This window comes from Eriocheir sinensis, chromosome 20 (assembly GCF_024679095.1).
Source record: "Eriocheir sinensis breed Jianghai 21 chromosome 20, ASM2467909v1, whole genome shotgun sequence".
NCBI classification, from domain to species: domain Eukaryota; kingdom Metazoa; phylum Arthropoda; class Malacostraca; order Decapoda; family Varunidae; genus Eriocheir; species Eriocheir sinensis.
In genome coordinates this window covers 20,600,519-20,625,518 of record NC_066528.1, presented here as the reverse complement: position 1 = coordinate 20,625,518, position 25,000 = coordinate 20,600,519, and the positions used below count along the sequence as shown (strand labels likewise).

At 50.6% G+C, this 25,000-nt stretch overlaps 2 protein-coding genes and 1 long non-coding RNA gene across 23 annotated transcripts in view; 2 read left to right on the top strand and 1 right to left on the bottom strand.

The window, feature by feature from the left end:
• The window catches only part of LOC127001359 (uncharacterized), a 5,470-nt gene extending 3,738 nt beyond the window's left edge, over nucleotides 1-1,732 (top strand). For all 5 annotated transcript variants that reach the window (XM_050865855.1, XM_050865854.1, XM_050865853.1 and 2 more), the window contains one exon: nucleotides 1-1,732. This exon is cut by the window's left edge. In XM_050865855.1, the coding sequence (XP_050721812.1) occupies nucleotides 1-1,594 (1,594 nt within the window). In that variant the 3' untranslated portion in view covers nucleotides 1,595-1,732.
• A 3,129-nt stretch (nucleotides 1,733-4,861) lies between these two features.
• Nucleotides 4,862-25,000, bottom strand: part of LOC127001357 (uncharacterized) — a 70,664-nt gene continuing 50,525 nt past the window's right edge. For 2 of the 17 annotated variants that reach the window (XM_050865849.1, XM_050865850.1), the window contains exons 4-18: nucleotides 19,690-23,820; nucleotides 19,374-19,480; nucleotides 18,474-18,612; nucleotides 16,228-16,433; nucleotides 15,376-15,555; nucleotides 14,508-14,594; nucleotides 14,022-14,143; nucleotides 12,722-12,847; nucleotides 12,235-12,331; nucleotides 11,709-11,885; nucleotides 9,053-9,215; nucleotides 8,459-8,668; nucleotides 7,231-7,337; nucleotides 6,197-6,369; nucleotides 4,862-5,773 (exon numbers count right to left, since the gene is read on the bottom strand). In XM_050865849.1, coding sequence (XP_050721806.1) covers nucleotides 5,674-5,773; nucleotides 6,197-6,369; nucleotides 7,231-7,337; nucleotides 8,459-8,668; nucleotides 9,053-9,215; nucleotides 11,709-11,885; nucleotides 12,235-12,331; nucleotides 12,722-12,847; nucleotides 14,022-14,143; nucleotides 14,508-14,594; nucleotides 15,376-15,555; nucleotides 16,228-16,433; nucleotides 18,474-18,612; nucleotides 19,374-19,480; nucleotides 19,690-23,820 — 6,125 coding nt within the window. In that variant the 3' untranslated portion in view covers nucleotides 4,862-5,673. The remainder of the gene's footprint in view (nucleotides 5,774-6,196; nucleotides 6,370-7,230; nucleotides 7,338-8,458; nucleotides 8,669-9,052; nucleotides 9,216-11,708; nucleotides 11,886-12,234; nucleotides 12,332-12,721; nucleotides 12,848-14,021; nucleotides 14,144-14,507; nucleotides 14,595-15,375; nucleotides 15,556-16,227; nucleotides 16,434-18,473; nucleotides 18,613-19,373; nucleotides 19,481-19,689; nucleotides 23,821-25,000) is intronic. The other 15 variants (XR_007755161.1, XR_007755160.1, XR_007755156.1 and 12 more) reach the window with 15 other exon arrangements.
• LOC127001358 (uncharacterized) lies at nucleotides 10,909-11,698 on the top strand. Its single transcript, XR_007755165.1, has 3 exons — nucleotides 10,909-11,083; nucleotides 11,263-11,336; nucleotides 11,529-11,698. It is a non-coding gene; the product is annotated as an uncharacterized LOC127001358 (long non-coding RNA).

Sequence of the window (25,000 nt, the reverse complement as noted above, 5' to 3'; positions counted from 1 at the left end):
CTCGTGTGTGTGCAGCACGCCGCGGGCGACGCCCCTGCCGTCTCTGGCATCCTCCAGCGACCTGGACGACGAAGTGTTCGAGGACGAGGAGACGCTCTCCCTGACTCTTCCCGCGGCGCCGCCCCCGCAGCATTACTCGCCCCGCGACCACCACTCCCGCGGCCACCACGCCGACAGCGTGGCGTTCCCTGCCTGCCGCCGGCACTCCAAGACGCTGCCCGCCGAGCTTCTGCAGCTGCCGACCATCCTATGGGAGGGGCAGCCGCCGCAGGAGGGTGTCCTCGGCCACGCCAGGCACAAGAATGACCCCGACGTGGCCATCAGCCTGCCACACACAGCGCCGCCCTCGCCGCAGCCGCCGCCGCCGCGGGTGCCGGAGGTCACGTTTGACGAGCAGGCCGTGCGGGCGGCCCGGGCCAGGCCGGCCAGCCCTTGCTTCGCCCCCAGGAAGGCGCCCTTCACGGTGAAGTACACCAAGGTGTACGGCGAGGCGGACTTAGCCTACAACAACGACTCTCGGCCGCGCGGCCTCGTGTTCGTGTGCAACTTCAAGTACTTTGCGAACAACAGATACAGTCCGCGCGTGGGCTCCGAGAAGGACTTCGAGAACCTGGTGAGCCTGTTCACGCAGATGGGCTACAACCCCGAGCACCGCCGCCGCCGCTTCTGCCTGACGGGCCGCGTCAGCAAGGCGGACTTCCTGCAGCGGCTGCGGGAATTCGCGGTGGAGGCGAAGCACAAGCATCTGTGCTCCTGCGTGGTGATCCTGATGAGCCACGGCACCGGCCCGCGCACCTTCGTCACCTCCGACAACCTCGCGGTGGACCTCCTCGACGTCTACAAGATCTTCGACAACATCAACTGCCCCAACCTGAAGGGCAAGCCCAAGATCTTCATCCTGCAGTTCTGCCGCGGCGAGGAGCCCGCCGCCGCGGCCCGGCAGGAGGCGCCGTCGCCGGACAGCCCCGGAAATCAGGCGCGGCGGCAGGTGAGCGACGAGCTGCTGGAGAAGATGGTGAAGAGGCAGGTCAGCCTCATCCTGCGGGACTACCTCAGGGAGCGGCCCGCCCTGCTGGGCCCCGGGGGCGGCGACGACGGCCTCGCGCTGCGGCACATCAAGGAGCACAGCCGCCAGGCCTCGCTGGCCTCGCTCGCCTCCGTCATCCAGGAGGCCGAGGGCAGCGAGGACGGCGACGCTGCTAGCGTGGCGGGCGGCGGGGGCGGAGGCGGGGACGGGCCGCAGCACTACGAGGCGGACACGAGCGTGATCGCGGCGCTGCCCGCGGCGGGGCTGCAGCGGTACTCGGACATGTACTCCATCTTCTCCACGTCGCCGGGCGAGCTGTCGCACCGCCACCCCGCCAAGGGCTCGCTGCTGGTCCAGGCCGTCTGCCACGTGTTCGCCGAGTACGCTTACCAGGACGACATCGACACGCTGGTGCGCCGCGTCTCCACCTACATGACCAAGACGCTGCAACGCGACGACCCCATCACCGTGCCGCGCCAGACCTGCGAGCGGACCAACAACGGCCTCGACAAGCTCTTCTACTTCAACCCCTTCGAGATGGAGCAGAACAGGCAGCTCACCATCTGAGCCGCGACCACGCCGGCCGCCACCACGGCACACTAGCTACGCCAAGGCAGCAGCAGCGACAACAGCACCAGGAGCAGCGAGCCCTGTGTGGGCGGTGGACGGAAACCTGCCGAGCGCACGCAGGGTCGCTATAATTCTTGGCCGTCTACTCTCCCTGTGCTGTGACCCAACACGAACTCCTCAACCCACCAACCAGCTCCACTTCTCACCACCACCGCCATGGCACCGGAGCAAGCAAAACCCCCGTATGAGTATGAGTGTGTGTGTGTGTGTGTGTGTGTGTGTATGTTAACGTATACAAGAGCCATTCATTCTTGAGTGTTCGCTTAGTGTTGTGAAAGCTTTCCCGGACGATCTTTTGGACCACGTCAGTTCTGGACCCCCCGGAGAAAGGGACAGAGCCTGGACGGGTTGGTTGACTGACTGACTGACTGACTGACTGGCTGACTGACTGACTGAATGACTGACTGACTGAATGACTGGCTGATTTACTGACTGAATGATTGGCTGACTTACTGACTGACTGACTGACTGGCTGACTTACTGACGGACTGAATGAATGATTGGCTGACTTACTGACTGACTATACGACAAAAGTGCTGATAGTTATACTAGTTGCTGAATTGCGTGCTGAGTTCACCACCACCACCATCACCACCACTACTAATACTACTACTACTATTACTACTACGGTTATTTGTATTATTTCTACTTATGTTTCTATTATCATTGTTCCTAATATTCTTGTTTTCAATAGTCCTACCACCACCACCACCACCACTACTACTAAAACTACCACCAACACCACCACCACTACTACTAAAACTACCACCAACACCACAATTTTTTTCAACATCTGTATCATATGAAAGGAAAGGAAGAAGGAAGGAAGAGAAATGGAGGAAAGAAACGGAGACAAGAAATAAAGTTAGAGAAGTTCAGTAATGGAAAAAAAGGGAAGATAAAAATGGAAGGAAGAAAGGAGAATAGACGAAGGGAAAAGAGGAAGAGGGGAGGAAAAGAAAATGGAAGAGAGAGAGAAAGAGAGGGAAGAGAAAGCAAACGAAGGACAAACAAAGAATGATGGAAAAGGAAAAGGAAAAGGAAAGAAGAGGAAGAAAGAGGAAGGAAAGAGGAAGGAAGAAGAGAGGAATAGGAAGAGGAGAGAGAGAGAGAGAGAGAAGAGGAAGGAGAGAGAGAGAGAGAGAGAGAGAGAGAGAGAGAGAGAGAGAGAGAGAGAGAGAGAGAGAGAGAGAGAGAGATGAGAAAGAAAGAAAAAAAGAGTAAAATGAAGAGGAGAGAGAGAGAGAGAGAGAGAGAGAGAGAGAGAGAGAGAGAGAGAGAGAGAGAGAGAGAGAGAGAGAGAGAGAGAGAGAGAGAGAGAGAGAGAGAGAGAAGGAATTTGAGAGAGGAAGAGAGGAAGATGAGAAGGAGGAGGAAGAGGAGGAAAGAAGAGGAAAAATGGAGGAAGGAAAAGGAGGAAGGAGAGGAGGAGGGGAGGAGGGGGTCCTAGGGGGGGGGATGTATTAAAACAACGGACGTGATAAGATTGGATTTATTTTATTTATTTTATTTATTTATTATTATTATTATTATTATTATTATTATTGAATGGGAACAATATTTACACAGACACGTAACCTTTTAAACCTCAAGCTGCTAACGGGGGGAGGGGGGGGCGGGAAGAGGGGAGGAGGAAGAGGGGAGGAGAAAGAAGACCTCCTCCTCCTCCTTCCCCTCCCAATACACACTGTCTAAAGGGGAGGGTTGGAGGGGGGTACACACACACACACACACACACACACACACACACACACACACACACACACACACACACACGTACACATATCTATCTATACACTATTATTGAACTAAATTGGGGGTGGGTGGGGGAGGAGGAGGAGGTTATACATGAGAGGAGGAGGAGGAGGAGGAGGAGGAGGTATACACATAAACGGACACACACATAATATATACAGAACGGAACACACACACACACACACACACACACACACACACACACACATACACAAAAAACTACATACACGAACAAGTTATTTTGAGTATTATAATTATTTGTGAACTTGAGCAGAACGAAGTTGTCAACACACACACACACACACACACACACACACACACACACACACACACACACACACACACACACCGTTCTACCTAATACCGTCTAACTCTCTCTCTATATATATATAATAAGTAAATTCTCTGATAGTTATAAATTCTTGCTTCGGAACACCAACGAGAAAAAGAATGTACAGTTGAATTATTAGCGGGGGAGAGTAGGGGGTGGGGGGTGGGGGGAGGAGGAGGAGGGTAGTGGAGTAGGAGAGAGAGGGGAGGAGGGAGGAGGAGGAGGAGGAAGAAGAGGGTGAAGAGAAATGGGCGAGTTTGTGAATGGATTTGGAAAGGAAGGAAGGAAGAGGAGACGGAGAGAGAGAGAGGAAAGGAAGAGAGGTAAGGAAAGGAAGGAAGGGAGGGAAGAAGGAAGAGAAAACTGAGGAAAAAGAGGAGAGGGAAGGAAAGAAGGAAGGAAAAGATGAAGAAAATGAAGGAAGGAAAGGAAAGAAGGAATGCATGGAAAGAGAAGAGAAAAGAAGAACAGAAAATTTGGAGGGAAAAAAGGGATGAGAAGGAGAGAGGAAAGTGGAGGAAGGAGAGATGAAAGTGGAGGAAAGGAAGGGAAGGAGAGGAACGGAAGGGGGAGTCACCACCACCACCACCACCACTATCATACCACTAATACAACACCACGTATCACTGTCAGGTCACCACAACAACCACCACTACCACCACCACCACCACCACCACTACCACCACCATCACTATTGATTAAGTTGGTCACGACTCAAAATCAGAACTCATACCTCTCCCTCCTCCTCCTCCTCCTCCTCCTCCTCGTTTATCTTTTCCTTCTCCTTCTCTTTTCCTTTTACTTGTTCTTGTTCGTCTTCTTTAGCGGTGGAGTCGGCGACGGTCTGCGAACCTCTCCGTCTCTTCGTCTTTGGTTTCCTTCGGCCAAGAGAATGAATTAAAACCTGATTCTTATTTTCAGTTTCTTTTCTCTCTTTTCCTATCTTTTCCTGTTCAAATTTTCCTTCTTTTATTTCCTCTCTTCCTTCCTTCCTCCCTCTTTTCTTTCCTTCCCCGTGTCTTTCCTTTCCTTTCTTTTTTCCTGTTCAAAATTTCCTTCCTTGATTTCCTTTTTTCCTTCCTTCCTCCCTCCTTTCTTTCCTTTCCTTCATCTCTTCCTTCTTTCTCTCTTTTCTTTTCCTTTCCTTTCCTTTCTCTTGTGTTCGTAAGATGCGATTTTGAAGGTAAGTCTTTTTTTCAGTGTTCCTTCTCTGTTTATGTAGTTTTTTCTTTCATTTCTGCTTTTATTTTTATTTTTTTCTGCGTGTTTTTTCAATACTCAACCTTTCCTTTCCATTCTCTAGTGTTCGTACGATGCGATTCTGAAGGTGAGCTTTTTTTTCAATGTTCCGATGCAATTTCCTTTCTCTCTTTTCAACCTTCCTGTGACTTGAACTTTATGAACCCAAATTCTAGTGGTGGTGGTCGTCCCCTGCCACCTGCTGCTGTTCTTTCTACTTAAGGGGGTCGTTCTTCTGGCAACACCTTCGTTCTTAGGCTAACACTTCTCTAAGGGGGTCGTTTTGGCACCACTTTCATTCTCTACCTCCTTTTGTTGTTTTCCTTAAGGGGGTCATTCTCTCACCACCTTCGTTTCCTGACTGTTATTCCTTAAGGGGGTCATTCTCTCACCACCTTCGTTTCCTGGCTGTTTTTCCTTAAGGGAGTCAATTCTCTCACCACCTTCGTTCCCTGGGTGTTATTCCTTAAGGGGGTCATTCTCTCACTACCTTCGTTCCCTGGCTGTTATTCCTATAGGGAGTCAATTCTCTCACTACCTTCGTTCCCTGGGTGTTATTCCTTAAGGGGGTCATTCTCTCACCATCTTCGTTTTCTAGCAATTATTCCTTAAGGGGGTCATTCTCTTACAACCTTCCATCTCTCGCTGATACTCTTAAGGGGGTCGTCTTCTCTGCACCTTCGTCCCCGCCTCACCACACTCGGCACTTCTTCTCAGGGTTCATGGCACTCCCCAGCGGGCAGTTGAAGGCTTCGCTGAATTCCTCCGAGTTCGACAGCGTCCCGATAACCCTGAGGAGGAAATGAGGGAAGGGAGGAGGGAAAGAGGAGGGATGGAAGGAAGGGAGGAAGGGAAGAATGGATGGTTTTCTGAGTTATGGTGAAATGTTAGTAAATTTACGTCTACAACAAGAACAACTACTACTACTACTACTGTCCTTACTACTACAGGCACTACAACCCCATCAACCTCACACACAAACTTACTTAAACTAATACTAAACCAGTCCTCTTACACGTTTAAACTCATTATCAAATACTACTAAAACCACCACCTCTACTACTACTACTATTACTACTACTAGTACCACTACTACTACTACAACCACAGCAACTCACAACCATCTAATCACTCTCCAACCAAACCTAACCTAACCTATCTACCAACCTTACCTAACTCCCTGCATACCTAACGAGCACTTAACCTCATCTCACCTGAATTTGTTAGGCGAGTGCTGTCCGCTGCGTATCTTGGTCAGCATCGCCTCGGGGCTGTTGATCTCGCACCAGATTTGTCCGAAGTTGAGGAAGAAGAGCTGGTCGTGGGTGAGGTTGACGTAGGGCAGTGTGACCGACTCCTCGTTGTTCTGCCGCCAGTTTTGGTACGCCTGGGGGAGAGAAAGAGAGAGAAGGAGTGAGTGGGTGAGGGAGGGAGAGAAGGGGTAAGGGTATGAAACAGTGGGCGAGTGGTCAGCGTGTGGGCGCAGTGTCCCGTCCGCATATTCCCGATGTCTCTGTGGGTATGTGTTCCCTGAGTGAAGACTAAACCACGGGCCTTACATAACCTAACCTAACCTAACCTATCCTGCCCTGTTGGAAAGTTTCGTTTAGTCGGCGCAACATCTGTGGTCATATGCCGGAGAGAGACAGGAGGGGAAGGAATTATAGGAGAAGGGAACACATCCCAGGAGACGGGACACAACCCCCGATTAATACCTGGTACCCATTCACTGCTGGGTGGACAGGGGCGTAGGGTATCGGAAAAGCCGCCCAAATTTTTCCACTCCGCCCGGGAATCGAACCCAGGCTCTCTCGGTTGTGAGCCGTGTGCTAACCACTGCACCACGAAGCCCTCATCCTGCCCTGTTCAAGAGAAGGCGTCCCGTCCGCCGCTACAAGCTCAGTCATCGCCGAGTGGCCTAAAGCGGCTATTACACTGGGCAAGTTTTCCGTGGATCTTCAGTCAAACCACGATTTCCGCTGGCGTGGTTCTTATATTTCCGTGGTTTTCTGACGTGTCCACGATCTTCCAAAGCTACGGTAGATTTCACTGAAGGACGACGGTATTACTCACCATCATCATCATCATCAGCAATAACAAGAAACAAATGAAAACCACGCTAGCAGAAATCGTGGTTTGACTGAAGATCCACGGAAAATTTGCCCAGTGTAATAGCCCCTTAAGACTACCCATATGCTGTTCAGAGGCCAACCATAAAAGGAAAGATCACAGACAGAGAGATCTTTACCTGGTATGATATCTTGATGCCCGCGTTGTCTGCAATATTTTCACCCAGGGTATTCACAGGGTTGATTTTCAGGTCCACCTCGTCCACCTGGTACTCCCCATACTGGTCTGTGGATGGAGGAAGAAGAGGCGGGGTCATATATGTGGAGGTGTGTGTATTAGTGTGTGTGTGTGTGTGTGTGTGTGTGTGTGTGTGTGTGTGTGTGTGTGTGTGTGTGTGTGTGTTTAGGTTCACATTTTCAGAAGCATTCGCCTTTCACAGCAACTATTTCGAAAGGTCACAAAGGAGATGAGTCAGGCTTCACGAGACGGTCTACACGATTACACATAGCAAGAAAATAGTAGTACGGCGTCACTATAAAAAAATACACCCGCTTCACTACCAGACTGGCCCAAAGATCACCATTCTCAGACACATTCGGCCCCCACAAGAACTATTTCGAAAGGTTACAGAGGAGATGTCAGGCTTCACGAGACGGTCTACACGATTACACATAGCAAGAAAATAGAAGTACGGCGTCACTATAAAAAAAATACACCCGCTTCACTACCAGACTGGCCCAAAGATCACCATTCTCAGACACATTCGGCCCCCACAAGAACTATTTCGAAAGGTTACAGAGGAGATGAGTCAAGCTACACGAAATGGGCTGCACGATCACACACAGCAAAAAGATAGAAATTCGGTGTCACTATAAAGAAATACACCCGCTTCACTACCAGACTGAGCCTAAAGATCACCATTCTCAGACACATTCGGCCCCCACAACAACTATTTCGAAAGGTTACAGAGGAGATGAGTCAGGCTACACGGGATGGCCTACTTCACACATAACAAACAGATAGAAGTTCGGCGTCACTATAAAAAAATACACCCGCTTCACTACCAGACTGGTCCCAAAGATCACCATTCTCAGACACAGTTGGCCCCCACAACAGCCATCCTCAAAGGACACAAAAAAAGGAGATGAGTCAGGCTACACGAAAGACGGCCTACACGATCAATAATAGACTTCACACACAGCAAAAAGATAAAACTACAGTGTCACTATAAAAAAAATACAGCCGCTGCACTACCAGACTGGGGCCAAAAATCTCTAATGCTTGTCATCCCTCAAAACAACCCAACAGGAGAGCCCACGCTAGATAGACCTACCCCCCTCACACCCACACCGACACCCATACCCACATCCACACACCCACACTAACACCCACATCCCCAGTCTTACCCAGCATGCATGAGGCTCGCTGGTAGAACTGCGACACATCACTCGGCGTCCACCACTGCTGCAGGTTGCCGTTCTTGTCAAATTGTCGCCCGCGGTCGTCGAAGCCGTGCGTTATCTCGTGCCCGATCACCACACCGATGCCGCCGTAGTTGAGGGACCGAGGAAAGGCAGGGTGGTAGAACGGCGGCTGAAGAATGCCAGCTGGAAAGACTGCGGAAGGAGAGAGGCTTTGTAAGAGAACTGGAAACTGTTATAGGGAGAGAAAAGGGACGAGCTAAGTAGAAATGGAGGCTAAGGGAGTGCAGAATAGGGATAGATAGAAGAAAGAAAAGGCTGAAGATCGTTAACTGGAAAGACTACGGAAGGAGAGAGGCTTTGTAAGAGAACTGGAAACTGTTATGGAAAGAAAAAAAGGGATTAGTGTAGAAAATGGAGGACGGAAAGTGTGAAATAGATAAAAATAAGAGAGATGGGAGAAAGAAAAAGTGAAGAGAGGCTTTATAAGATAGATGGGAAGAAAGGAAGAGAAGGTGAGTGAAAGAGAACTAGCTGCGTCTCTCTCCCTCTCTCCCTCCCTCTCCTCCCTTCACGTACCTATCATGTTCTTTGACCTGCTGTAGTAAGCGTTGACCACCGCCGGGGACGTGACCCAGGCGGTGCGGTTGACAGGCACGGAGAGCAGGTCGTGGTTCGTCCGGGCGTGGAACTGGAGCATCTTGAGGACGTTCTCGAAGTGCGTCTCGCGGTTAAAACTCAGCTGTTGAAGAGAGAGAGAGAGAGGAAGAGGGTGTTAGGTCATGGTGGCTGAGGTAATAGTGTTAATTCCTTCGGCTGTAGTTCCTCCTGCCTAAGAATTAAACGTTTTCAAGAGGAGAGTATCAGGACCCGTCTTGGCCTGTGGAGCCGGTAGGCCTTCATAGTAGGGCCTGATGGTCGACCCCAGCCCGTTGTGGCGCAGGCAAGTGTTTATAATGGCGCCATCTTTACTTTTCAGCATTAAGAGTGAGAGAAATAGAGATAACAAACACACACACACACACACACACACACACACACACACACACACACACACACAGCAAACAATTTAATTCAACTTTTTGTCTCACGAATAAAAAATAAAAAAGTAAGGAAAGGAGAAAAAGACGAATGAAAATACTAAAAGATAATATTAAGAAAAATCAATAACGTGGTTCTAATGAGTTTTTTTTTTCTTTCTGTCTGGCTAATGAGAAGGGAAGTAATTAGAGAGAGAGAGAGAGAGAGAGAGAGAGAGAGAGAGAGAGTGAGAGAGAGAGAGAGAGAGAGAGAGAGAGAGAGAGAGAGAGATAGAATTAATTAGATGATAGCGGTGATGTGGTGCTCTCTCTCTCTCTCTCTCTCTCTCCCTTGCTATCTCAAAACACGCTCCTCCTCCTCCTCCTCTTCCTCCTCCTTCTCCTCCTCCTAAGACACCAAATCCCTTTTATCCAACACAATTCCTCTTAAACCTCACTCAGTCCCTTTCAAACATAACTCAATCCCTTTAACGACGCCGCATAAAAGGATCCAACAACTTATCGGGCATTATAAGGGATCAAGGGAGCGAAAGAGGAAGCATTCGATCCCTTTGTTGTTCTTACCGGAAGGGGAGACTAAGGGAAAGGTGTTGGAAGGGAAGGGAAGGAAAGGAAGGGACGGTATGGGATAGGGTTGATAAAGGGGATTGGGAAGGGAGGGAAGAGAGAAGGAGAGGAAGGAAGAAAAAAACGGAGAATATTGAGGAAGAAAAATGAGAAGAAAAAAATAATTGAAAGAAAAGTGAAAATGAGATAAAAATAAATAAATTAAAAGACGAAAAGTAAGAAAAAAAACAGAAAAAGACAAAAAATGAAGTAACAGAGAGAGAGAGAGAGAGAGAGAGAGAGAGAGAGAGAGAGAGAGAGAGAGATACCGGCCGAATATCACAGTGGCCTTGACAACACACACACACACACACACACACACACACACACACACACACATACACGAGTTAACCTGATCAACTGCTTCTCTTTTCCTCCTCCTCCTCCTCCTCCTCCTCCTCTTCTTCCTTCTCGGCCTTGGAATTATATAACCTGCTTTTCTGCTTGTTATTGTTGTTGGAGGAGGAGGAGGAGGAGGAGGAGGAGGAGGAGGTGAAGGAAACTGAAAAAAAAAATTGTAACCGCAAAACGAAGATGAGAAAAAGATGATAATGAAGGAAGAGGAGGAGGAAGAGGAGAGGAGGAGGAGGAGGAGGAAGGGAGGTAATGCTGTCAGTGCCATCTTCATTTACTGTGGGAAGCAACGAAGGACACACACACACACACACACACACACACACACACACACACACACACACACATATCTCTCCCTTCTTTATCTTTTCTCTCTTCTCCTTTCCTCTCTTTCGTCCCTCTTTCCCTCTTCTCCCTCCCTTCTCCCACCCCCCACTCACCTCTGCATACACTAATTATAATGTTTGAGGATTCTGAAACGGTTCAATTTTGGCTATATAAGGAAACAGGGAATCTAGGAGTGTCTCTGTTATAACGTTTAAGGGTGCAGAAACGGTTCAAATTGAGCTATATAAGGAAACAGGGAATCTAGGAGTATCTCTATTGTAAGGTTTAAGGATTCTGAAACGGTTCAATTTGGATATAATAAAATGGGAGGGAATAGGTGTTGTTTCTATAAGGGGTAAGGGGATTCTGAAACGGTTTAATTTTTATGATATAAGGAATGGGGAATCTAGGAGTGTTGTCTATATAAGGAAACAGGGAATCTAGGAGTGTTTCTGTTATAAGGTTTAAGGATTCTGAAACGGTTCAATTTTGGCGATATAAGGAAATGGGGAATCTAGGAGTGTTTCTGTTATAAGGTTTAAGGATTCTGAAATCGTTTAATTTTGGCGATATAAGGAAAGTTTAAGGATTCTGAAATCGTTTAATTTTGTCCATATAAGGAAACAGGGAATCTAGGAGTGTTTCTGTTATAAGGTTCAAGGATTCTGAAATCGTTTAATTTTGTCCATATAAGGAAACAGGGAATCTAGGAGTGTTTCTGTTATAAGGTTTAAGGATTCTGAAATCGTTTAATTTTGTCTATATAAGGAAACAGGGAATCTAGGAGTGTTTCTGTTATAAGGTTTAAGGATTCTGAAACGGTTCAATTTTGGCTATATAAGGAAACAGGGAATCTAGGAGCATGTCACTTAACCCATGCGAATTCAGAGAAGGACACAGCCACTCACCTCAGCGTACACCTGGTCCATGTAGGTATCGTTCAACAGGTAGTCCGGGTAGCCCACATTCTTGACGATAGTGTTGACCTTCTCCTGGGCCACGTGCCGGGTCGCCTCGTTCATCCAGTGGGCGCCGCGCAGGGCAGTGCCGAAGGATTCCCTGATAAGCCCGATCATCTCGTCCGTCTGGGAGGAAGGGATGAGTTAGCGAGGAGAGGGAAAGGGAGGAGTGAAGGGAAGGAGAGAAAGGGGAGGAAATGAAGGGAAGGGAGTGAATGGATTAGAGGAAGGAGGAATGGAAAGAGAGAAAGGGAAGGAAAGGAGGGAATGGGAGTGCAAGGAGTAGAAGGGGAGGGAAAGGAAAGTGAAAAAGGAAGGAGAGAAGAAAGATGAGACATTAGGAAAAGGAAAGAAAAGACTCGAGAGGAAGAAAAAGAAGAAAAACGAACAAGAAGAACCAGAAACACAGAGAAGAAGACAAGAGAAGAAAAACATTATACAAAGCGGAAAGACAAACACTCAATCTTATACATACATCGTTCTTGCTGGCCTCGGGGAAGTATCTCTTAACGAACATCGCGCCGACCACGTAGCCAAGGTTGCCGCTGACATAGGTGACGCACGAACGCCACCTGGGGAGAGAGAGAGAAAGTAGAATGAGAGAGAGAGAGAGAGAGAGAGAGAGAGAGAGAGAGAGAGAGAGAGAGAGAGAGAGAGAGAGAGAGAGAGAGAGAGAGAGAGAGAGAGAGAGAGAGAGAGAGAGAGAGAGAGAGAGAGAGAGAGAGAGAGAGAGAGAGAGAGAGAGAGACAAGAAGAGAAAAGGCTGATAAAGGAAAGAAGAAAGAGAGATTGAGATTGACGGGAAGAGAAGAGAAGAGAAGAGAGAGAGAGAGAGAGAGAGAGAGAGAGAGAGAGAGAGAGAGAGAGAGAGAGAGAGAGAGAGAGAGAGAGAGAGAGAGAGAGAGAGAGAGAAAAGCATGCCCCTCCCCCCCCAACACCCACACCCACACACCCACACCCACCTCTCGGGCTGGCTCTGTCTCCCGAAGAGGACCTTGATGTAGTCCTGCTTGATGTTTGTGTAGTTCTCTCCGAGGTTGCTGATTCGGTTCTTGACAAAGCGCCACAGGAGATAATTGCTCACCACCCTGTCGATGCATAGGAGAGGACAAAAGTCGTGTTATAGGGTGCATTACAGGGGACAGGGTAAGAGGCTGGCGGCAGGGTATATGACGTGCCCTGCCAGTCTAGATTTTCACAATGCTCAATACCTTGCCAATACAGATAGCAGGGTAAAATTCGTGTTATAGGGTACATTACGGTTGACAGGGTAACAGACTGGCGGCAGGGTATACCACGTGCCCTGCCAGAGTCTAGATTTCAATATAAGATTACCTAGTTACTTAATACCCTGTCGATACATAGGAGAGGACAAAAGGCGTGTTATAGGGTGCATTACAGGGGACAGGGTAAGAGGCTGGCGGCAGGGTATATGACGTGCCCTGCCGGAGTCTAGATTTCAATATAAGATTACCTAGTTACTCAATACCCTGTCGATGCATAGGAGAGGACAAAAGCCGTGTTATAGGGTGCATTACAGGGGACAGGGTAAGAGACTGGCGGCAGGGTATACCACGTGCCCTGCCGGAGTCTAGATTTCAATATACGATTACCTAGTTACTTAATACCCTGCCGATGCATAGGAGAGGACAAAAGCCGTGTTATAGGGTGCATTACAGGGGACAGGGTAAGACACTGGCGGCAGGGTATATGACGTGCCCTGCCGGAGTCTAGATTTCAATATAAGATTACCTAGTTACTTAATACCCTGCCAATACCAGCCAATACCAAAGCCAGGGTAATAGGCGTGTTGTAGGGTACATTACGGTGCCCTTCTAACTTCCCTCCTACGCATCATCGACCTATTGTCACAGCCCTTATCACACTTCCTTCTATACGGACGCAAACCCATTAGCAACCTTTTATACTCGTTTTAAACACCCTATTACCCATTAACACAGCCCATTACTCCCTTACTCCCCCCTATTCCTCTTTCCCCGTCCCCCACAGCCCTGATCACACTCCCTTCTATACGGACGCAAACCCATTAGCAACCTTTTATACTCGTTTTAAACACCCTATTACCCATTAACACAACCCATTACTCCCTTACTCCTCCTATTCCTCTTTCCCCGTCCCCCACAGCCCTGATCACACTCCCTTCAATACGGACACAAACCCATTAGCAATCCTTTTTACTCGTTTTAAACACCCTATTACCCATTAACACAGCCCCTTACTCCCCCTTTCCCCGCCGCTCACCTGTCGTCGGTAAACTCCAGCAGGGCGACGAGTTTCTTGAAGTAGTCGAGGCCGAAGACGACCACCTCATCGCTGTGGTTGTTGCCCCAGGTGATGGCCTCCAGGTACAGGGCCCAGTCCACCTGAGGGAGAACGGGAGAGAGAGCGAGAGAGAGAGAGAGAGAGAGAGAGAGAGAGAGAGAGAGAGAGAGAGAGAGAGAGAGAGAGAGAGAGAGAGAGAGAGAGAGAGGTCATGGAGTTAATATCTTTCTTTCTTTATCAAACATTTTTCTATTATATTTTTTCCATCACACTTTTAAAACCATTCTTTGTATATCATCTTTATCCTCTCCTATACTATCAACTGTTTCTATCACACTTTTCTTAGAATCCTATTTATCACATTCTCTCTCTCTCTCTCTCTCTCTCTCTCTCTCTCTCTCTCTCTCTCTCTCTCTCTCTCTCTCTCCTTCGTCAGCACCTCCTCCTCCTCCTTCTTTCCCTTACCTCCGGCACCTCCTCCGTCAGCTGATCCACGGTGAGACGGCGGTGAACAGCTGACAGGTTCCTCCGCTCCTCGGCCGGCGTCAGGATCTGTAGGAAGGAGGATAAGGATGAGGATGTTAGTAGGTTAGTTAAGGAAGGATGTCAGTCAGTCAGTCAGGGATTTAGTCAGGAGGATGTCAGTTAGTCAGTCAGTCAGGGATTCAGTCAGGAGGATGTTCAGTTAGTTAGTTAGTCAGTAATTCAGTTAGTCAAAGATGAATATATATGTACACTATTCACTGACTCACCCATACATTTATTCATTTACTTACAAATTCTTCACTTACTCACTCACACACGCACGCACTTACACACACACTCACTCACTCATTAACGAACCACTAACAATCTCTTCTCTCAATCACCCTTCTCTTCTCTTTCGCATTAACAAACCCCTAACTCACTCCTACCACTCCTCTCTTCAACAAACACTCACTAACCAGACCCAAACCACCACCAATACCAGCTCTAAAACGCCCCCCTTAAGACCTGAAATCGGAAAACGCTCCCCTTACAGAACCTACCCTTGAGAGATGCGTTTCCTTGAGCGCTCACTCCTTTCACTCCTCTCCTCAACAAACATCTCCTAACCCAACCCAAAAACACCACCGACACCATCTCTAAAACGCCCCCCTTAAGACCTGAAATCGGAAAACGCTCCCCTTACAGAACCTACCCTTGAGAGATGCGTTTCCTTGAGCGCTCACTCCTTCCACTCCTCTCCTCAACAAACCTTCACTAACCAGACCCAAAACACCACTAACACCATTTCTAAAACGCCCCCCTTAAGACATACGATCAGAACCGCCCCCCCCCTTAAAGAACCTACCCTTGAGAGATGCGTTTCGAAGTGCAGCACCTCCGTCATGTCCTTGAGCGCTTGGGGTAGGGCGGCGCCGAGAAGCTGCGTCACATTGAGCATCAGGTCGAGATAGGCTTCGCGGTATTGGAAGTCTCCGGGGTTGATGAAGTACTCGCGCCCTGGTAGTCCAAGCTCCGGCTGGTCCAACTGAGAAAAGGAGAGAAGAGAAGGAGTTAGAAGGGATGAATGAGAAGGGGGATAGGAGAAGAAGGTTATGAGACGGTTAGGTTAGGTTAGGTTAGGTTAGGTTAGAGACTCCAAGCTCAGGCTGGTCCAAATAAGAAAAAGAGAGAAGAGAAGGAGTTAAAAGGGGTGAATGAGAAGGGGGTTAGGAGAAGAAGGTTAAGAGACGATTAGGTTAGGTTAGGTTAGGTTAGGTTAGAGACTCCAAGCTCAGGCTGGTCCAAATAAGAAAAAGAGAGAAGAGAAGGAGTTAGAAGGGATGAATGAGAAGCGGGTTAGGAGAAGAAGGTTATGAGACGGTTAGGTTAGGTTAGGTTAGGTTAGGTTAGAGAGTCCAAGCTCCGGCTGGTCCAACTGAGAAAAGGAGAGAAGAGAAGGAGTTAGAAGGGATGAATGAGAAGGGGGTTAGGAGAAGAAGGTTAAGAGACGGTTAGGTTAGGTTAGGTTAGGTTAGGTTAGGTTGGGTTAGTTAGTGGATGGGAGGGAAGAAAAGGAAGAGAAGGGGAGGGGAGAGGGGGGAAGTGAAGGGAAGAGACTATCTATCTATCTATCTATCTATTTATCTTACTAACTAACTCTTTCACTCACTCACTCACCCACTTACCAACCCACTAACAAGCCCATCGCGCCACTAACCTGTATAATATGATTGGAGGAGTTCGTGATGTCCGCCGCCACCCACTCGGAGATCAGGATATCGTTGTTGTAGTTCCTGAGCCTGGCCATCTGCCGCACCCAGTCATACCCGGAGCTGTTCCACGCCTCGCCCTCCAGCACCGGCCACCCGCCCAGCTCCCGGAGTAGCGACAGCAGCGGGTCAGCTCCAAGGGCCTCGATGGCTTCTGCGGTGGGAGGGAGACAGAGGGAGAGAATGGATGAGGGACAATGAAAGGAAGACATGTTAGAGCAGTAGGCTATAGAAGTAGTTTGAAGGGAAGAGGAAAATAGATAGATAGATAGAGAGAGAGGAAGAGAAGGACGAGATACGAAGAAAAGAAGATGTAGTAGAATAGTATTGAAAGGAAAGGAAAGAAGATTAGGAGAGACAGATATAAAAAGATAATGTGTAAAGAAGAGATAAATAGGAAAATAGATAGAAAGATAGAAATAGAGCGAGAGCGAGAGCGAGAGCGAGAGAGAGAGAGAGAGAGAGAGAGGGGAAGAGTAACGAGAGAGAAGTGAGTTAGGGGTGTGAATAATTGATTGATTTGAGGGAAGGGAAGGGAAGGGAAGGGAAGGGAAGGGAATGGAAGGGAAGGAAGGAAGGACGGAAGGAAGGAAGAAGGAGGAAGGAAGGGAAGGAAGGGAAGAGAAGGAAGGAAGAAGGAAGGAAGGAAGGAAGGAAGGAAGGGAAGGAGAGGAAGGGAAGGGAAGGGAAGGGAAGGGAGGGGAAGGGAAGGGAAGAGAAGGGAAGGGAAGGGAAAGTAAGGGAGGAAAAAAATATAAAAAAAGAAATCAGAGACAAAAAAATGGGATTGGGAAGAAAATTAAAAGAAAGGAAATACAAGGAAAGAAAAGAAAAGGAAAAAATAAAAAATAAAAGGAAAGAAAAGCAAAAAAATATAACAAAAGAGATTAGGGGAAGAGAAATAACAAATAGAAGGAATAACAAATAACGAAGGAGGAAGGAACCGCAGGGAAATAAATGAGGAAGGGGAGGAAACTGATGATGATGGAAGGGGAGCGAAGGAGAGGGAAGAGAAGGGCAGATAATGAAGGGGAAGAAGGGGAAGGGCGAGGGAAGAAGAATGAGTTTGAAGGGAGAGGGGAAGAGGAGGAGGAGGAGGAAGGATAATTAATGAGAGAGAGAGAGAGAGAGAGAGAGAGAGAGAGAGAGAGAGAGAGAGAGAGAGAGAGAGAGAGAGAGAGAGAGAGAGAGAGAGAGAGAGAGAGAGAGAGAGAGAGAGAGAGAGAGAGAGAGAGAGAGAGAGAGAGAGAGAGAGAGAGAGAAAAAAAAAAAAAAACAAATAAAAATATAAAAAAATAGAGAGAGAGAGAGAGAGAGAGAGAGAGAGAGAGAGAGAGAGAGAGAGAGAGAGAGAGAGAGAGAGAGAGAGAGAGAGAGAGAGAGAGAGAGAGACTTGTACTCTATGTCATCCTTCCCTCACACCTCCCTTCCTTCCCTTCATCTCCCCTTCATCTCAATCTCCGCTTCCTCCTCCCATCCCTTCATCTTTCTTCCCCTCTTCTTTTTTCATCTATTCTCCTCTCATAATCTTCTCCTCCTCCTCCTCCTCCTCCTCCTCTTCTTTTCGCGAGATAACTGAATACAAGCTTCTAAATGAGTTAAGGGGATTGAAGGCGATTTAGATGCTTATAAAAAACAAAACCAGATATTAGTTCGTGACAATGGATATAAATGCTTAATAACTATCTACTATCGACTATTATACTACTTATCTTGTAACTATTCATCATTTAACATCTCCACCACAGGCTCGAGGGATGGTGTGACAGAGATGAGCACTGGAGTCACGCGAACCCACCCCCGTATTTACCAGTGAACTACCTGTCTCGTACCTGTGTTCAAGGTATACGGTATGCAATCAACTTTACCTTTTAATTACCGTCTATCAATTACCATCCCCCATTTACAATTTATCATTTATTATTTTTTTTATACATCAAGGGAGGCTGTTAAATTAAGGGCAAAAGGAATCATTTACTAAAGAAGTCATTTACCGGGGCAGTCATTAACCTAGAAGTCATTTACCAGAGAAGTTATTTACCATAGAAGAAGTCATTGACCATAGAATAAGTCATAGAAGAACTCATTAACCATAGAAGTCATTTACCAGAGGAGAAGTCATTTACCAGAGAACTCATTTACCAGAGGAGAAACCATGTACAATATATCTACCATTCCGCTACCTGTCCCGTACCTGTGTTCATGCATCCCGTGTAGAGAGTCTTGACCGTGAGTGTGATGTTGTTGTCGGTGGTCAGAGGCTCCTCCTCCAGCAGGGACCGCAACACATCGTCCAGGTCTTCCTTGAGCCGCTCGAAGGTGTTGTCCACGGCCTGCAACACCGCAACACAAACGTAAACACCACTACGTCATCAAAAGTTAGTCGGCGCAACATCTGTGGTCTGTGGTCATATACCGGGAGGGAGGAGGGAAAGGAGATAGATAGGATTATAGGAGAAGGAGACGGGACTGGGATTAATAATACCTACCTCACCATTCACTGTTGGGTGGAGCAGGCGGTACCGGAAACCCGCCCAAATTCTTTTCTCTCCGCGCGGGATGAACTCTCAGGCTCTCTCGATTGTGAGGAGTGTGTACTAACCACCACCACGGAAGCCCTACCAGTACAGGAGTGAGGGTCCGTATGTTACTCTTCAAATCTTCCTCCTCTTTATTCTTCCTCTTCTCCTCCTCTTCCTTCTGAATCTTACACTCTGGTTTCCTCCTCCTCCTCCTCTTCCTTCTCAATCTTACACTATCTCTTACTGCTTTCCTCCTCCTCCTCTTTATTCTTCCTCTTCTCCTCCTCTTCCTTCTCCATCTTACTCTTCTATCTCTTACTGGTGTCCTCTTCCTCCTCCTCCTCTTCTCCTCCTCTTCCTTCTCAATCTTACACTTCTGTCTCTTACGGGTTTCCTCCTCCTCCTCCTCCTCTTCCTTATTTTCTCCTCCTCTCCATCCCATATTATGACCTTTTCATATTTTCCTATTCCTCCTCCCCCCTTCTTCTTCTCCTCCTCCTCCTCCTCCTCCTCCTCTTCCTCTTCCTCCTCCTCCTCCTCCTCCTCCTCCCCCTCCTCCTCCTCCTCCTCACCTTGTCTTGTCTGATGGGAAACTTGCCATTCCATCGGCCACACGCGAACTGGTAGAAGTCCTCGCAGGGGTCCGCGGTGGGGTCCATCAGCTGTAGCATCAGACTCCCTAAGAGGACGAGGGAATGAGGGTTAGTTTGTCTGTCTGTTTGTGTGTATGTATGTATGTATGTATGTCTCTCTCTCTCTCTCTCTCTCTCTCTCTCAGCTATTGTTTTCTTTGTTTTCCTCCCATCCGTTCCATTCCTTTGACCACGTTTATAATGAGGATGGGAAGCCAGTCTCTCTCTCTCTCTCTCTCTCTCTCTCTCTCCTCACCTCGCTCCTGCAGCACCATGCGGTAGTGCTCCTCGACGCTCAGCACGTGGCTCTTCTGGATCAGCGAGGCGTTGAGGGCCAGCGAGGCGTTGCTCAGCTCGGAGAAGTTGCCGACGAAGGGCGCCCAGACATCCGCCCCGTCCCCGGCGGCGGCGGTGGTGGCGGCGGCGTTAGCGTCCTGCGCGGGGGAGATCTTGGGCGGGTAGTGGCTGGGGTAGTTGGAGAAAGTCTGCGGGGCGGGGGTGAGGGGCGTCTGGGGGTCCGCGGGGGAGGATGGGCCGGGTGGGGGCGTGAAGGTGGCGGCTGGGGCGGTAGGGTCGCCGGGTTGCGGCGGGTGCAGCGCCACGTCGATGAGGTTGGTGTGCGAGGTGTTGGTGGGCGGCAGGAAGTCGTCGGGTGTCTCCGTGTGCCGCGTCTGTACGTCGAAGTCCTCCACGTCGTCGATACTCGTGTCCACCTGCAGAGTGGCGGAGATCTCCTCGTAGATCGGTTTCATGGTGGAGGTGAGCTCGCCCGCTGCCGCCGCCGCCGCCTCCTCGGGCTGGCTCTTCTCCGCCGTGTCCAGCGCGTTGATGGTCTTCCTCGCCTCCAGCGTCTTGGCGTCCTTCTTGGCCAGCACCGCCAGGGGGGCGCGGCCGTCGCTCTCTGTCTGCACCAGCTGGGCCGGGCCGCTGCCCGCCGCCGCGGCCTCCAGGCTACGCAGGTCGTCGCGGTGGGACAGGCCGCTGTACAGGTCGTCGCCGAGGTCGCCCGCGTCCTCGGCCTGTATCATAGCGTCGGCCTGGAAGGTGTCGCCGGAGCCGCCGGAGGTCTGCGTCACCCTCAGCAGCGCCAGCACGGCCGTCTGGTTGTCCCGTAGCGTCAGTACCTCCCGCGCCTGACCCGCCAGCGGTGCCAGCGCCGCCTCGTCCAGGGATTCCAACACCACGGGACCCTGCAGCTGCAGCACCTTCGCGCCACGCCCGCCCTCCGCGGCGGGGGTGTCCTCCTCCTTCGTGCGTCCCTCCTCCTCCGTGCCTCCCTCCTGCTCCGTGCCTCTCTGCTGCTCCTCCTCGACGTGGAGGGAACGACCCTCCACGCCCTGCAGCTGCTCCTCCAGCCCCTCCGCCTCCGAGGAGTTGCTCCTGGGGGTGGTGGTGAGGTGCCGCCCCGCCTCAGGGCTACCGGCGTCCTGGTCGGGGGTGCCGCTGTCGGTGTCCTGGTCGGCGGCGGCGTCGTAGTGTCGGTGGTGGTGGTGGTGGTCCTCGGCGCCGGGCAAGGTCACGTCGCGGTGGTGCGGCATGGGGTGCAGGAAGAAGTGGTCGTCCAGCTTGGGCTCGGCCGCCACCTGCTCCTCCTCGCTGGACTCCTGCCCCGAGGCCGGGTCCACGCCGTGGCTGCCCATCACGGCGGGGTGTGAGGACTCGTCCTGACTCGCCGGACCAACAAGCGTCTCCTGGGGGACCCCGTCATCAGGAACGTCCACGGGGGGTACGGGCTGGGTCCTGCGGTCCATGGCGGCCTGGGGGGACGGGTCCTCAGTGTGGGGCATCCTCCAGGGCGTGCCTTGCTGGAGCAGCGGCTGGGAAGTGGCGTGGGGCTGGATGTGCAGCACGGGGTGGTGTGCCGTGTGGGGCGTGGGGTGATACTGCGCGTGGGGCGGGTGGAGCAGCGCCAGGGCGGAGTACGGCTGGTCGGACTGGCGGGGGAAGGGCTGGGGGAGCGGGAGGGGGTGAGGGCGGGGGTGGGGGATAGGAATAGGGTGTCGGATTGGGTGTGGGTCGGTGCTGGGGTCCGGGTGTGAGCTGATCTTCAGAACCGGGTGTGGGTGGGGACTTGGGGCTGGGTGGATTGGTTGACTCGGGTTAAAGGGGACCAGGTCTGGTTTGGGGTTGGGAACTGGGTGGGGCTGGGGCCTGGGGTGCGGGACTGCCTGGGAGCTGGGGTCTGGGTTCTCCTGGGGACTTGGAACCGTGTGTAACTGAGTACTGGGGTGTGGGACTGCCTGGGAGCTGGGGTCTGGCTGGGTTTCATAACTGGGGACTGGGTCTGACTGCGGACTAGGGTGTTCCTGGGGTTGAAAACTTGGGTCTGGGTGTCCTTGGGTACTGGGAACCGGGTGTAACTTGGTACTGGAGTGTTTCTGGGGCTCAAAACTGGGGTCTGGCTGGGCTTTTGAACTGGGGACTGGGTTTGACTGTGGACTGGGGTGTTCCTGGGGCTGAAAACTTGGGTCTGGGTGTCCTTGGGTACTGGGAACCGGGTGTAACTTGGTACTGGAGTGTTTCTGGGGATCAAAACTTGGGTCTGGGTGGGCTTTGGAGCTGGGGACTGGGTTTGATTGGGTACTCAGTTGTTTCTGGGTCTCAAAACTGGGGTCTGGGTGTTCTTGGGTACTGGGGACTGGGTTTGACTGGGGACTGGGGTGTTTCTGGGTCTCAAAACTGGGGTCTGGTTGTTCTGGTGTACTGGGGACTGGGTTTAACCGGGTACTGGGGACTGCCTGGGTCTCAGAACTGGGATCCGGGTGTGTTTCGGGGTTGGAGTGTTGCTGGGTTAGTGAACTTGGGGCTGGGTGTTGCTGGGGTCCATCTCCCTCTTTCTTCTTTGTGTTGCGGGCCGGGTGTTGCGGGGTGTCACGGTCTCGGGTCTCCTCAGCGGCCGGTGTTGCGTGTTGCGAAGTGTTGCGGGACCCCTTATGCTGAGTGTTGCTCGTTGGGTGCTTGGGAGTGTCCGAATCTGGGTGTTGCTCGGGTGTTGATTTCGTGGTGTTGACGGACTGGTGTTGCGAGGTGTTGAGAAGCTGCTGGTGGTGTTGGCGGCTTGGTTTGGGTTGGGTGTTGCGAGCTGGGTGTTGCGGCGAGTCCCGATCCGGTTCTTGTTGTGTTTCCGAGTCTGTGTGTTGCGTGAGGCTTGAGTTTCCTTGGTTTTGTGTTGCGGGTGTTGGGAGTAAGGAAGTGTTGGGGGTTGGTTTGGGTGGTGTGTTGCGAGCTGGGTGTTGCGGCGTGTCCCGATCAGGTTCTTGTTGTGTTGCCAAGTCTGTGTGTTGCGTGAGGCTTGAGTTTCCTTGGTTTTGTGTTGCGGATGTTGGGTGTAAAGAAGTGTTCGGGGTCGGCTTGGGTGGTGTGTTGCGAGCTGGGTGTTGCGGAGTATCCCGATCAGGTTCTTGTTGTGTTGCCAAGTCTGAGTGTTGTGTGAGGTTTGATTTTCCATGTGTTGCCGATGTAGGATGCAGCGGTGTGTTGGGAGATGGCTTGAGTTGAGTATTGCGAGCTGGGTGTTGCGGCGTATCCGGATCCCTTTCTTGTGTTGCATCAGGGGGTTTCTGTGTGTTGCGTGTGTCCGGTGAGGCTGTGGAGGCTGACTTCGGCTTTGTGTTGCGAGCGGGGTGTTGTGGAGTGTCCGTATCGGGGTGTTGCGCTGTTTCCAGGCCTGTGTGTTGCTCGGAGTGTTGCGGGTCGTCGGAAACTGGGCCATGCGGTGTTTCTTTTTCCCTCTGTTGCTCGGTGTCTCTCCCTGTGTATTGCGGGTTCATTTTCAACACTGGAGTTTGTGTTCCTAAATCCCTGTGTTGCATTGAGTCTGTTGCTGTGTTGGAGGGGTCAGTGTTGGTCTCAGAAGTGGTGGAGTCTGAGTGTTGCTTCCTTTCTTTAGTCTTTAGTTGCGAAGAGGAGGAGGAGGAAGAGGAGGAGGAGGAGCCGGAGTGAGGATGTTGTGGAGTGTCTTCATCTTCTGCCGTGGTGGAGGAGGAGGAGGAGGAGGACGAGGAGGAGGAGACATCAGTAGAGGAATCAGTCCCTTCAAAAGCCGTAGAGGTGGAAGAGGAAGAAGTGGAAGCGGAGGAGGTGGAGGCATCAACATGGCTACCAAGGTCTCCGTCATTCTTCGGCTGGTCGGCGGCGGTCGGCGAGAGAGACGCAGAACCCCCGCCGCCTCCTCCGTCATCCTGGACCAGACGCGCCGCTGAGGGGAGAGTCAGAACGCCGCTGTGGCTGCCCTCTGAAGGCTCCTCGTGCGAAGTATCCTTAGGCCGCCAGAGAGCCAGGAGAAGGTGCCAAATGGGATGCGAAGTCGGGCGGTGGGTCGAGGTGGTGGTGGTGGTGGTGGTGATGAGGGGAGTTGGTGGTGGTGACGGGCTGGTGGTGGAGGTGTCTGTTGGAGGGGAAATGGAGTTAGTGAGAGAGAGAGAGAGAGAGAGAGAGAGAGAGAGAGAGAGAGAGAGAGAGAGAGAGAGAGAGAGAGAGAGAGAGAGAGAGAGAGAGAGAGAGAGAGAGAGAGAGAGAGAGAGAGAGAGAGAGAGAGAGAGAGAGAGAGAGAGAGAGAGAGAGAGAGAGAGAGAGAGAGAGAGAGAGAGAGAGAGAGAGAGAGAGAGAGAGAGAGAGAGAGAGAGAGAGAGAGAGAGAGAGAGAGAGAGAGAGAGAGAGAGAGAGAGAGCTAGTCTGTTGGCCAGTCATTGAAGAGGAAAAGGAAGAGGAAAGGAGGAAGAAAGAAAGAAAGAAATGAAGGAAGGAAGGAAGGAAGAGAAGGAAAAAAAAGAGGAGGCGGTAAAGTAATTTGAGGTCAGGGAAGTAATGAGAAGCGAAGGGGAGATAAGAAGAGAGAGAAAGGCTAATTGTGTGTGATGAGGGGAAGGAAAGAGAGGAGGAGGAGGAGAAGGAGAAGGAGGAGGAGGAGGAGGAAGAAACCGAGATGGAACAGAGTGAAGAGAAGGAAAGAGAGAAAGAGAAGGAGGAGGAGGAGGAGGAGGAGGAGGAAACCGAGATGGAACAGAGTGAGGAGAAGGAAAGAGAGAAAGAGAAGGAGAAGGAGGAGGAGGAGGAGGAAGAAACCGAGATGGAACAGAGTGAAGGGAAGGAAAGGGAGAAAGAGAAGGAGGAGGAGGAGGAGAAAGAAACCGAGATTGAACAGAGTGAAGGGAAGGAAAGGGAGAAAGAGAAGGAGAAGGAGGAGGAGGAGGAGGAGGAAGAAACCGAGATGGAACAGAGTGAAGGGAAGGAAAGAGAGAAAGAGAAGGAGGAGGAGGAGGAGGAGGAAGAAACCGAGATAGAACAGAGTGAAGGGAAGGAAAGAGAGAAAGAGAAGGAGGAGGAGGAGGAGGAGGAGGAGAAAGAAACCGAGATGGAATAGAGAGAAGGGAAGGAAAGAGAAAAAGAGAAGGAGAAGGAGGAGGAGGAGGAGGAAGAAACCGAGATAGAACAGAGTGAAGGGAAGGAAAGGGAGAAAGAGAAGGAGAAGGAGGAGGAGGAGGAGGAAGAAACCGAGATGGAACAGAGTGAAGAGAAGGAAAGAGAGAAAGAGAAGGAGGAGGAGGAGGAGGAGGAAGAAACCGAGA